Raw genomic sequence first — 13,570 nt, forward strand, 5'->3', positions numbered from 1 at the left:
CGTGGCAGCCCAGGTGTGCAACTATCAAAAACAGACACCCCAGCATCATGGCGAATGCCTGGCACGTGGCATCCTGAGCTTCCTCTTCAGTTTGGTGGATTAGCTCCCCTTAGACTAGACACCGCTGCCAAAGAAAACAAGCACGAAGAAAACCAAGATGATTTCTTGGGGCTGATGTAACCTGTTCTGACCTGCAAAAGACCCCCCCTCCCCAGCCTCCCCACCGTAATAGTCATAGTACATGGGTTGAAGGGCCGCCTCCGAAGATCTGCCCGATTCCCGGAGACCCTTTTCCCTAAAGTCTAGCTCATCTCTAGTGCTGTTCCTCAGCTGTGAAGTCATAGTGGAACTACTTTGTTCTTGGAAGGAGGTTTGGGACCGTCTGGTGTGGCTCACTTCAGAATGTGTGCTCCTGTGGCTCACTTCAGCATGTGTGCTCCGCGTCACGGCAGCGTGCTCTTCAAAAGAGGGACGAGGTATAAAATGGTCCCAGTGTTGGAGTGAGAACAGGGGATGGTCATCCCTGGTAGTCATGGACATGATCCAGTCGCTGTAATCTTCCACCCTGGTGTATATAAAGATGCCTGGGCATGTATCTCCACCTTGGGTCAGGATTCCTCTCAGGATCCACAGATCCAACTGCTGTAGCTGGCACATCATGGGGCTTCCTGCTTCCCCCTGCGACAAAGGACAGAAGGCTTCAGGTCTTAGAAAAACAGGTTTTCTTTTTTTAATAGATTCCTGTGCTGTTTGTTCTAGAAATGTTTTACACGGGTTCTCCCTGGAAATAGGGCAGATTGTAGGGTACTATTTCAAATCTAGCCAGCCACCACCACGGATTCCAACATGATTTTCCTTTTATAATGCAAATTATTTGGGGGGACTCCTACGATTGCCTGAAGTTTCCTGGTTCATACTGCATTTTCTTGTCCCTTTCATGTCCCCAGTACTTTGACTATTTCTTCCCTCCTTGGGCTTCTCATTCCTCAAATATTGGTATTACTTACTCTCCTTTCTGGCTTGAATGCATGCTGTTCCCCTTCTCCTCGCTAGCTTGCTCCCATCTTTCACCTAAGCTGCTCCTTTCCACCTGCAGTCCCAAAGGGAATGTCTAGAGAGTGGGAGCAGAGCCCCCAGGGAATGCCCACTGGGCTAGCCTCCCAGATTTCCCCACCCTAACCAAGTAACGAGGTTCTCTCTCTGAGTCCAAGTGGGGACACAGTAAATGCCTCTAACCCATGCAAAGCACCTAGCATGGTACCGCACACAGGATGCACTCTCTATCATCTTGATGTCTATAAAAGGCCACCAGTTCTCCACAAAAAAGTTGAGAAAAATGGGAAAAGCAACAAGACCTTTCCTGGGTATGATTTACCTTCCTTGTCCCACCCACTCCCCACTCCAGGCCTCCTCTTAAAGGAATGTGCCACACCCACCTCTAGCCCATGGTCCATCTCAGGTCTGTGAAGAGGGCTGTCCTCCAATGGCTACTCAGCCACATTGGACCAGTGAGGCCTGCCTGGCTGGAAGAGCAGGCAGTGAAATGTGGCTCTCACTGTGTGAACGCAGGCAGACCCCGAGTGTCTGACAAAAGGAGCAGGTTCATCCAGGAGAAGCAGAGAGGCAAAAGAGCGGCCACTGCGGCCCCTTCCCAGGGTGAGGCCAGGGTGTTTGGTCTGTTTGGGGGTATCCTCCTTCAATAAGCCTCCCTGTTCCTGAGGAAGTCACTCCAGAAGAGAGGTGAGAGTGAAGAGAAGAAAGAGCAACTCTGCAGGAAGGGCGTATCTGTACAGCCCTCGCATGCGGGGAGGGAAGGGCTTTTTTCACAGAAGAAAACCCCAATATCTGACATTCACCAGCACTAGAGGAGAGTAGATTCCACACAGGCTGGTTTTAGTGACTCCTCTCCTACAGACCTGCTCAGAAAGATCTGCATGTGGAGTTTGGCACCGATTTTCAGCCCATTTAAAAATCTGTGACTTAGACCTGCTTAATCATGCCGCGTTGAACATGGTAACTGGTTTGTTCATTCAGCAGATGTGTGTTGAGCCATCTGCCCGAATCCCAAGGCATGCCCCCGCGGAGGTTCCCAGGCAGGGAGGAGGAGCCTCCAGGCCCACCTGGACGTCCCCAAGGCTCAGTCTCAGGATTCAGGTTCTACTTTATCATTCTTACCAAGCAGACGGCTTCGGTTTCCCGTTGTGTGTGACTGCCGCACCCTGTTTTCTGGAGTAGGTGTAAGGGACACAGGTCAATGTCTTTCACGGAGATTCTCCTCAGGATACTCATTGTCATGTGATTTCCTGTCTGGACCATGCAACAGAGAGCCCAAGAATTATTAAGAAGAAGGCAGTCCCCTGTGTCCGTGCAGCTGCCACTCACATATCCAAAGGACAACAGGTAGATGTGCCCATAAATCCCTTTGCTTTCTAGAAACCAGAACCTATGTCTAAGTTTTTGTCATTGTTCTGGACTCGAATGTGTAAACAGGCAGAGAACAATGCACCCTTCCTCCACATCTAGAGAATGTCTATTCCCTTGTTTCTTTTCCAGGGATGGCTGGGCAATCAGCTCTAGTCTAGGGAATCATATCCCCACCCTCACTCCCTACCCCCCATAACCTTGTGCACATCTCAGGCTGTCCACTACCTCTGCACTTCCAGTTTGGGTATAGGCCTAGAGGAAAAAGGACCCATGTAATATAGAGATTCCATGATTGGGTGAGGGTTCCAGCCCAACTCCAGAACTTCAAATAGCCTGAATTATTAAAAATAAGCCCTAGAACAGTTCATCTGAGTCACCCCACTGCCAGCACACACACAGCCTCCTCTAGGAGAAGGATTGCATTAACTGCAGACGTGGGATTCCATCCTGACACCCAGCAGTTCTGCAAGGCTGGTGGCTTATGCAGCTTTCTGTCCAGGAAGCAGATGGACTGGACCAGGTCGTCAAAATGCATGGCCGAGTCTGTCCTCAGGAGGGCTATGTTATTGCTCATGGAGTGGTTATCAAAGTCCTCGTGGATGATGATGGTATCGACTGGATACTCTGTGTGAGCAATATTTCTGTGATCCATGTTAGCTATACCAACAATAACTATGGCAGACTTCCTGGAGAGAGAGGAAGAAAGAGAACATTGAGAAGCTAAGGCAACCAGGAGCTTCACATTTCCTGTTTCCTTACTTCCCAGCCTGGAATGGGTATCCAACTCATCTTCCCTGGGCTGGCTTATTTATTTATTTATTTATTTACTGGGGGTACTGGGAATCAAACTCAGGGGTACTTGACCACTGAGTCATATCCCTGGCCCTATTTTGTATTTTCTTTAGAAGCAGGGTCTCACTGAATTGCTTGGCAAGCCTCACTTTTGCTGAGGCTGGCTTTGAACTCAAGATCCTCCTTGTCTCAGCCTCCTGAGCCTCTGGGATTACAGGTGTGCGCCACCATGCCCGGCCCCTGGGCTTATTTTTACTCACTCCTTTAGATCAGTCTCCAGGAAATATTTTCCTAATCCCTAGGCTTGTGTCTTCCCTTGGGAGCCTGAAGGATCTTTTATTTCATGCCCTTTGTTCCAACACCTTGTTACAAATGTTAAACTTTCTATGAATGTTTTTAAAAAGCCTCCTGCTTTTAGCACTTGACACTTTAAAACAAGCTTCTTTCCAATCTGATACTTTGTAAATACACTTTGGAGAAGTTCTGGTTTTCCTAAGGATGGAGTTAAGTTTAAGTTAAGGTGACAAGAAGTCCCTGGCTATCCAGATGAAGAAAAGTGAAGTCATTCTAAATTGGGTCATATCACTTATTGTCTAACTCAGAGAGGCTGTGATAAGAGAGGAGGGGCTAACATCAGGACTCTGAGATAGTAAGTCTCAACCAGACTCCTCCCAGGTGGACAAGACCGAGTGGTCACTCTACCCAGAGGGAGAAAATAGGGCGACCTCAGACTTCTCTATAGCTAAATTCAGTTCTAGAAACCAGAGGGGGTGGGTGGGGCGAAGCCTTTAAAATCTTCAAAAAGAAAGAAGTCATGAGCCATGAAATCTGTCCTTCGGTGATCATCCAAGTTTAAGGACAGCACAATGCTTTTGAATATGCAAAGACCAAGGAAATGTGGTTCTTGGGAGCCTTTTACAAACTACACAAAGACACATTTTAGCCAGACCTAGTGTCCAATGGAGGAAATCCAGACAAAGGACTGTTGGGGTATGTGAAATTCATTTTAAAATTGGACTAAAATTAAAACAAAAAACTTTCAAAAGTTTTTAGATTATAACAAAAATGTAAGCCCTTGCAAAATTCAAATAGCATAACAAGTTAGAAAGCAAGTCAGAGATGGGTATGTGAACCAATATTTTCATCTTTTTTAGGAGTCTAAACATATTATTCTTGTACAGCTAATATAAGAAATAATTCAATATGCAAAAACATCAATGAAATGAAGGGAACACCAACACACATATGTAATCCATTAAATCTGGACGATAAAAGAGGAGAAAAGAAATGAAAAGATAGAAATCCTGGCATTGGCCACTACAGAGTCTAGAAAGAACTGTCCAGAAAGAAGCAGAGGATTGGGGGTCTTGCATGAAATTATAGATCTAAGCTAAAGAAGATTTTCATTCTGAGAAGCAGAATGAAGAAACAAGTTTTTCAGCAGAGACATCTAAAGCAAAAGAAAGGTCATATAGTGAAAAGAAAAACAAGAAATAAAAACAGAAAATGCAACCTGAAACAAGAACGAGAAGCAGCAGTCGCAACCCAAACATTGACTCTGAGAAAAGCATTAAGTAAGGTGACAAAAGGCTCTTAGTGACGACAAAGAATTCAGTCTATGGCAAAGTGACACAGTGCCCAAGTTAAAAAAAAAAATCACAGGAAATAAGAGGAGAAATAGACTTGTTCTCAGTAGGAGATTTCAACTCACTTCTATCAGTCTAGTACACTGATCAGGTAGATCTCCTCTTCCCATTTTTTTTTAAAGTAATGAATTATACATCAAAGACAGAGAATGAACTTTTGGGAAATATATTAGCATATTCCACATATAACAGACTATAAGACAACCTCAGCAAGTGGCTAAATAACTCGCCATGCAGCATAACTCAAATAATGTTAGGAAAAAACTAACAAAGGACCCTAGCATCTGGATATTTTAAAACTCTGTCTTTAATAAAACACTTGAGTCAAAGTGAAACTCAAAACCAGAACTCAAAACTCAAAACCAGGACTAAGTGATAGAGAATAGCAACAATGAAAACTCTAACGGAAAAGCAGAACTTCTTCGGTGCAGGGCTCGTTGGCAAGAGCAATGGAGATTATATAAAGGCATGTCTTTTTTAATTCTGTCTTTCCACACCTAGGTTATTCATACTACACTATATTTGCATGTGTGTGAAATAATGTTTGTACAAGTCTACTGGAGCATTTTTGGTACTAATCAATGTTGGAACAATTCCAATTCCCTTTTTTGGGGGGGAAGGGGTTACCACAGATTGAACTCAGGGACACTTGACCACTGAGCCACATCCCCAGCCCTATTTTGAATTTTATTTAGAGACAGGGTCTCACTGAGTTGCTGAGCACCTCACTTTTATTGAGGCTGGCTTTGAACTCGAGATCCTCCTGCCTCAGCCTCCTGAGCCCCTGGGATTCCAGACAGGCACCACCACACCTGGCTTAAATTTCCATTCTTAATGGACTGTGTAATTATGCTATATCCACAATGGGCTATTGTACAGCTGGCAAAAAGGTCACAAAATATGCAAATATGATTCTTATCTATAAGATAAATTCTCCAAAATTATCGAGTGAAAAAAGTTAAGAGAGGAATAAGGTAGATGGTGTGCTCATAGCTGTATTGGGGGATGTTGTGGAATGAACTGTGTTCCCCTGCCCCCCCCCACAAAAAAAAATTCATAAGTTGAAACCCTGACCACCAATGGGACTGTATTTAGAGATACAGCCACTGAGAGGGTCATTGACGTTAAAGAGGCAGGTCTCTAATTCAATAGGACTCTAGAGATAGACACTAAGGATGTCCACATAGAGAGAAAAGGCCACGCAAGGGCACAGCTGGAAAGCGGTCATCAACAAGCCAAGGAGAGGGGACTCAGGAGAAACCAAACCTGCCAACACCCGAACTATGACAAATTTCTTTTGTTACCTCTAGCAAATTGATACAAATTTTAGCCCTGGAGTGCCACTGTAAGAAAGTGGCTTTGAACTGGGTTCTACAATCGCCAGTCACCAGGGTGCCTCTGCGCTGGGGACTTGTGAGCGGCGACTGAGGAGCAAAGTGGCTTCTGCTCCGTTCTCTACAGGCAGGACATGCCTTCTGATTTTACTATAGTCACAGAGGCACCGACTTTTTTTTTTTTTTTTTTGGCTGGAGATACCAGCGATTGAACTCAGGGGCGCTGGACCACTGAGCCACATCCCCAGATGTGGCAGAGCAGGTGGTGAGCTGGGAGCCAGCCCCCCTAGTGGTGGGAATCTACCCTGCCCTGCAAGGTGTCTCTGGACTGAGTAGGGAACAGCCACCCCGCGACCCCTATCTGGCCTTGCGCGCCCCAAGGCAGAGGTACTGGCCTGTTTTGAAAGGCGGATGCGATGGTGAGGATCCAGAACTCGCTGAGGATGCAGCCGAACGCCAGGTGGGTGTACTGCAAGTCCTGTATCGACACCACCCAGGGGAACTGTGTGCTGGTGACCAGGTCCTCCTCGGAAAGGTCCCTAAGTGGGGACTTCTGGAGGCCGCAACCTGCAGAGGGAGTGTGGACCTTACTGTGGGGCAAGGGGTTGGTGGCTGCCTACAGGGCCACCAGCCCTGGGACCCTTCTCAAGCTGGCCCTCTGTCTTGCTCATCATGATTCTACCACCCTGTTTCTTTTCTTTCCTTCTCCTAGGTGGTCTTCCACATTAAAGATGCTTGGTGGCATCTTTGGACCGACACGTCACATCCGACATTGATGCTAATGCTCATTTATCAAGCACACAGCCCTACACGCCAGGCGATACCTGAGCTCTTCTGAATACGTCACCCGTTCCCAAAGTGCCCTCTGGGACCTGGGGAGTCAAGATGCTTTTCTTCCAGGTTAAAACTATGATTTGCTTTTCTTCCTCTCCTTCTGTGACTACGGTAGGTGGAATTTTCCAGAGGCTTCATGATGTCATCCCTCGGATGGCCTATAGTGTGTGTAAATTCGTGTGTCCTTGTGTTTTAAGTTTTTCCTGTTTAAATTTTTAATGCGGTAGATATAGCTCCATAAAACAAAAAGTCTTTGGACATTGCCGATGATTTTTCAGAGTGTTAAAGGGTCCCGAGAAAAATTTGGTAATTGCCTGTATTCCCTACTTCACAGGATCCCCCCAACAACCCTGAAGGTTGGGCGTCGCCACTCTCAGCTCCTGGGTGAGCAAATCGAGGGTGAGGGTGACTAAGCACTGTCGGTTTACACAGCTGGTAGCGGATGGGGCCATTCCAGACGAATCCAGACTCCAACATCTCAACCTCAAGGTTTATGTTCCAGCCACAGTTTGTATCCTTGAATCCACCCTTGCTCTCTCCCAGCGAGCTGTGCGTCTCTCCCTGCTGCTGGGTCTGTTCTACTTGGAATGTATCCCTAGGGTCTAACATGGTGCCTGGCACTCAGCAGTTGCTCAGGAAGTTACCTAGTTCATGAACAAAAGGGCTCTGCCCGCTAAGGCTCCCTGACCTCTTGTCTTTGGGGGGCTAAAAGGTTCTGGCCACTGGGGTTGTCTGTGTCCCCCACCAGTCCTGTTCAGCATCTGCCTTCCAATTATTGAACTGGACAATCTCTTGGATAGCCTGGACTTTGTTTCCAGTGAGATTTAAATGTTGATTAATGGTTTAGAAATAATTTTTTAATATTTTTTTTTTAGTTTTTGGCGGACACAACATCTTTGTTTTTGTATGTGGTGCTGAGGATTGAACCCGGGCCGCACGCTTGCCAGGCGAGCGCACTACCACTTGAGCCACATCCCCAGCCCCTGATTAATGCTTTGAATAGTATACTCCCCTACTAGTACTGGATTGGTCCAGTGTGGTCCTGTCTTGCCCTGAATTTAAAAAAAAAAAAAAAAAAAAAAGTTCTCTACACATGGAGTCATGGAGCTTTAGGATGTCAGAAAAGGAAGACTCTTAAGATTGATCCAGGGGCTGGGGCAGTGGCTCAGTGGTAGATCACTTGCCCAACATGTGTGAGGCACTGGGTTCGATTCTCTGCACCACCTTTAAATAAATAAAATAAAGGTCCATTGACAACTAAAAAATATTTTTAAAAAATTGATCCAGTTGGGAAGGAGTACCTCACAAATCCGCACAATTTTTATGTGACAGTTAAAGAAAATTAAAAATAAAACATATTTGAGACAGGAAGGAGGGAGGGAGAAAAAGAGGGAGGGGGAAAAAGAAAGGGAAGGGAATGGACTTCCTCAAAGCCCCAGGTGGGGTCAGCTGAGCCCCCCGACTTTGTTGCACCCTGGGTTCCAAGACGGCAGTTCCAGGGGCTGTTTTGCTCTCCGCTGCCCTGTGTCTTCCTTCCCCAGTCACATGTCTTGTCTGAGGAGCCCCTCCCCCACAGGACTTGGTCCCTGTCTACTTTTTGGACCCAGAATGCCCCTAAGCAGAGGTGGGTGCAGAGAGTGTCTGTCCTGGCCGTACATCACGTTTGCCAGAATCCTGAGCACTGCATTGACTCTGGGTCGTTTCTCAGGAGAGATTCTAACGTGTGTTTAGGAAGGACCTGAACGCAGAGTCCAAAGTCAGGTCGGCCTCTGAGGCAGCTGTGAGAACGTGGGGGAGCCACTTCACTTCTCTGAGTCTCCATTTCCTCTTTTGAAACACGGGGCAGGGTCCAGGACCCGCACACCTCTTAGAGGTGCAGTGAAGATCACACAAAGTGCTTTGCAGACGTATCCCTAAGACAGATAATGCTCAACCTCAGGGCAGAATGGACAACTGTATTTTTAAAAATCCACACGATTGCTTTGGTTGCTCTTTGTAAATCCAGATCTGCAAGCACCAACACTTACTTCTAAATCGGTGGCCTTGGGTCACAGGTGTCACATGATGAACACCCCCAGACTGTATGAATTAGACTATTGGTGACTGCACTTATAGCCATGCATCCCCCGGCACAGAGCCCTGCCAGGTGTGGGCACAGGCCGATGAGTGATGGCCATGTGGAGATCTGTGACTCGAGGGAGTGGCCTGGAGTATACAGAAGAGGAGCCGTGAATTCTGCCGTAAAGTCTGGGTGGTGACCTTTCCTGTCAGTGCCAGAGACAGAGTTTCCAAATCATGATACCATGGGTTACTTGTCACCTACAATATAGTATCATTAAAAGACCCCAGAGGACCTCTCTATTATGGGACATCATGTGATCAAATATCTCATTAAGGGACCCTTAAGAGATTTTACTGGAACAATAACTAGGCTCACTGTTAGCAAGATGGTACAGTAAAGCCACAAAGTGCTTCAGGAGCCACCAAAGGTAGGATTCCTTATCTACAGTCTGATTTTTTGTTGGGACTTTGGCAATCTTTAGAGTCCAGGCATTGATCAATCCCTCCTAACCCAGGTGCCTTGTGCATGTGATGGCTTGTGCCTTTCCAAAGCTCTAGTTGGCCTGCTCAGTTGACCTCACTGACCCTTGGGAAGCCAAGTTGTCATGAGATCGGATGCAGAGATAAAATGTCTATCTGGGTCACTCAGCTGTGTTTCCCAGGCATCTCCTTGTCTCCTTGGGGCTGCAAGGAGGCGGTGGAGGTGGAGGAGACTGAGGCAGGCGGAGGGCCCCGGCATGTGCGTGAGGGTGGGCGCTGTCCTGTCTCCCATCTTTCCCAGGAAGGCAGGGCCCAGCCAGCTGTGGTGGCCGCAGGGTGGGGCCAGTCCTGATGTAGTGGGCTTAGTGGTCAGTCGGCCCCTGTCTGCCTGCCCTTTTGCAGGTTGGAACTCTTAGTCCTAAAGATCCTGGAGATCAGGCGAAGAGGGGATTGCAGCTGCCACAGTTGCCACCTGAGGCTCTGGCAGGCTGCAGGCCACCTACAGCAGAAGGAGCAGCCCCACACTGAGTGGTTACAGTTGGCAGAGGGCAGGGTCGGGGACAGGCCTCCCGCTGACTCTCTGCCTGGCATCTCTCTCTGCAGCCTAAGGCTTATTTTCCTACCCTGAGGAGTAGCCCTGGGATTGGGCTTCTGAAGCCACTTTCCTGCATCCACATCCCAAGGTTCATGGGGATGCCTGGTTCCTGCTGTCAGAGCAAAGTGCTGTGTCAGCTCCCTGAGTCCCTCCCTGGACACTGAGGACCACTTCACTTCCTGGCCCAGGTGGGGTCAGCTGAGCCCCCCGACTTTGTTGCACCCTGGGTTACAAGACAGCAGTCCCAGGGGCTAATTTGCTCTCCGCTGCCCTCCTTCCCCAGTCACTCACCGGGCCACTCACCGGCAGAGGATTGGAACAGGCAGAGCAGCACCAGTAGCACCCCTCTCATCTCTGCCATCCCCAGAGAGGACCACAGCGGACACCATGGGCAGCTGGGGAGACAGGAGATTCAGTGACTGCACATCCTGGCATACACACCCGGGGTCTTCCTCACCCCCCACAAAGGGGTGAGTGTCAGGGACCCTCGAAACCAACCTGTCACATCCCTAGTGCTTGGTTCTGTGCAGTAAAGGGGCACGATGTCCAGCTAGCAGCTCGTAAGATGGCTCAAGGAGAGAAGGCAGCCCACTTTTTTACAGTTTTCTTCTCAATGCAGCCTGGACCCCTGGACGTCCTAGAGAGTTAGGTCTCTGAAAAGGGTTTGTTTTGCCTCATGGAATTCAACCCTTGCGATAACTCTGTATCCATAAAATGCTGCTGAGAGAAAAAGCAGGCTTTGGGTGGAAGCCCACCCCAGGCTCAGATCTCTCCTGTGATTTGGCCCCTCTATTCACCTCTGCAGGATTAAGTCATGCTGGGATTTCTTTTCACTAGCAACAGCCAGTACCTTTCCAAAGTTGCAGCCCCAGCATCTAGCTCATTCATTCACACAACCACCCAGGGAGATAGACCCTCTCATGATCCTCATTTTACAGATTCACACAGTGACACTCAGAGACATTGAGAAGCCAGCCCAAGGTCACACATCTCCCAAGCTGTGGACCTGAAATTTGATCTCAGGACCACCTGAATCCAGGCTCCTGGGTTCTTCGTGTCATTCCACATCTCCAGGCCAGCACCCTTGCTTCAAACAATGCATGATGCCCTAAGAAACCCGGGTACACCATTCTAAGTCACCTTGTTCTCCTCATGACACCGGATGTTCCTGGTCCTCAGGATGGTCTTCAGAGTTCTTCCATGAACTGCTCTCACTAAAGAAGAAATGAATTCACTCTGGCGGCCTTACACAGCAGAGCTCAACAGAGGAGTCTGTTCTACTACCTCGGGAAGAATGTTCCATTGTGGCATCGTGGTTACCATGGTGCCTCCAAGCAAACGTCTGGATGTGGGAACTCAGGAAGACCTAGGAAGAAAAGCTTCTTGACATCTAACCTCGTCAGGCGCTGCCCAGGTCTGGCTGGGGAGACATCTCTTTCGAGATCACAGAGTTCTCACTGGTGGTAGCCTGGGTCTGTCTTTGCCCCCAGTACCCACCCTGTAGCTACCCAAGTCTGTCAGACTGCTGGACTGAGGAAGCCCACAAATGGGGTAGGTTGGAGGTTTCCATTCCTTCAGCATCCTATATCCAGTCAGCCCAGTTTCCTTTAGCTCAGTGGGCTCAAGCCAAGCAGTAGACCTGCTGGGCTAAGACATGGGGCCAGATGGAATCTGTGCTTCAGCCATTTATGAGCAACTTTGGTTTCAGCACAAATGCCAGGACTCAAGGAAAGTGTCGACAGCATGGGGATAAGATTTAACCTGGTGAGCCACAGAGGCTCACAAGCACCTGGCACCAGCACTCAGAAGAAGATGTACTGTACGGGTAATGATGCCTGGAGGGAGACAAAATGGCGGGATGGGAAGGGAAGCCCCAGTCAGAAAGGGGCTGCTGTCTCCTGGCCCTGGTGGTCCTCTGGATGCCCTGTACACCTGCACCTATCACCGTTAACCCCAGGCGGGAATGACTTCTGCTAGGAGAACAGAATGGGAAACATGGGCAGTGGGAAAAGTGGAAGTTGGCTTACTCCATTTACTTACCTTCCATTTACTCCCCATTGAAGGTCTCAAAGGACTTTCATGAACGTTTTCTCATTCACAATCCAAGACACCAGGGAAGGATGAAGGTTAAGCTTTACAGATAGAACATGGTGACCCAGAGTGTGGAAGTCACTTCCCTAGAGTCACAAACGTCGAGACAGACAAGAACAGAACCAAACAAGGTCCTTATAACTCCAGGGTGGTGAGCCATCTCCGAGTCTGGGTTTGTCAGTCTGGGCCACATGATGTCTTTATAAGGGACAGAAGCAGAAATGGTAAGTGGATCAAATCCATGGGCTGCTTTTAAGTCACTGCACCCTGAAAGTCAAATTATAATCAACAGTCATAGGGACTGACTGATAATGAACACTTATACCATGTTTGCTGTGTCTATTAATGTAAATTTTAGTGCAGTGGAAAGTTTAATGTAAATTGAACTCCAATGAAAACTTTAGATTGTAAGTTACTCAATTTAAAAGGAATATTTGTAAATTTTCTTTATGTCACTAAACTTTCCATTCTTTTTTTTTTGGGGGGGGGTACAGGGGATTGTTGAACCCAAGGTACTTTATCACCAGCCTTTTTTTTTTTTAATTTTAATTTTGAGACAGGGTCTCACTAAGTTGCTTAGGGCTTTGCTAAATTGCTAAGGCTGGCCTTGAACTTGTGATCTTTCTGCCCTAGCCTCCTAAGTCACTGGGATTATAGATGTGCACCACCATGCCTGGCACCAATTTCTCACCATTAAATTCTATACACCACTAAACTTACAACAGAAATGCTAGAAAACGTTATTATCATCTTGTACTTACTGAAAGTTTCCTCTTCGCTCTTCCTCCTGCTCCTCAGAGAGAATGCATTTCTTATTCCATTTCTCCTTAATAGGTTTATCTACATGATGTAATGCCTAAACTCCGTATTAAGCACATGTGCAAGAGTTTCTCTGGGGTAAAGTCCCCCATATCAGTTAGGATCCTTGGCATCTTATTTAAGAAACCCTTTAGTAGCTGAACATTTGAGAGATCAGTTCCACTTTGTCTTCTCAAAACTTTATAGTTCTCCACAGTAAGTCCTCTGTCTGGATTTTTTTTTTTTTTGAGGTGCACAGTGTGGATCCATTTCTCACTGGATGCCCAGTTGAGCCAGCATTATATGTGTCTACAGGTCTCCAGTGAGACTTATATATATATCAAAGTTCCATTTATCCCTGGGTTTGTGTCCAAGATCACTCTCCTATTATATTGGTCATTTGTCTTTTGCCCTGTGCAAATTCCACACAATCTAAAATATTACAGCCTTTTATGTCTTAATATCCTACCTAATTATTTTTCTTTAGCAGTATCTTGAATATTCTTGGCACTTTG

General features: G+C 47.2%; 1 protein-coding gene across 1 annotated transcript; it reads right to left on the bottom strand.

Moving 5' to 3' along the window:
- Positions 1-114: 114 nt before the first annotated feature.
- Positions 115-10,558, bottom strand: Prss54 (serine protease 54). The gene is given in 6 exon segments (XM_026395731.2): positions 115-678; positions 2,176-2,307; positions 2,852-3,110; positions 6,592-6,763; positions 10,470-10,518; positions 10,520-10,558. Coding segments are annotated over 6 exon segments (1,212 nt in total). The 5' UTR covers positions 10,556-10,558.
- Positions 10,559-13,570: the final 3,012 nt, after the last annotated feature.

This window comes from Urocitellus parryii, chromosome 15 (assembly GCF_045843805.1).
Source record: "Urocitellus parryii isolate mUroPar1 chromosome 15, mUroPar1.hap1, whole genome shotgun sequence".
Taxonomy (NCBI): domain Eukaryota; kingdom Metazoa; phylum Chordata; class Mammalia; order Rodentia; family Sciuridae; genus Urocitellus; species Urocitellus parryii.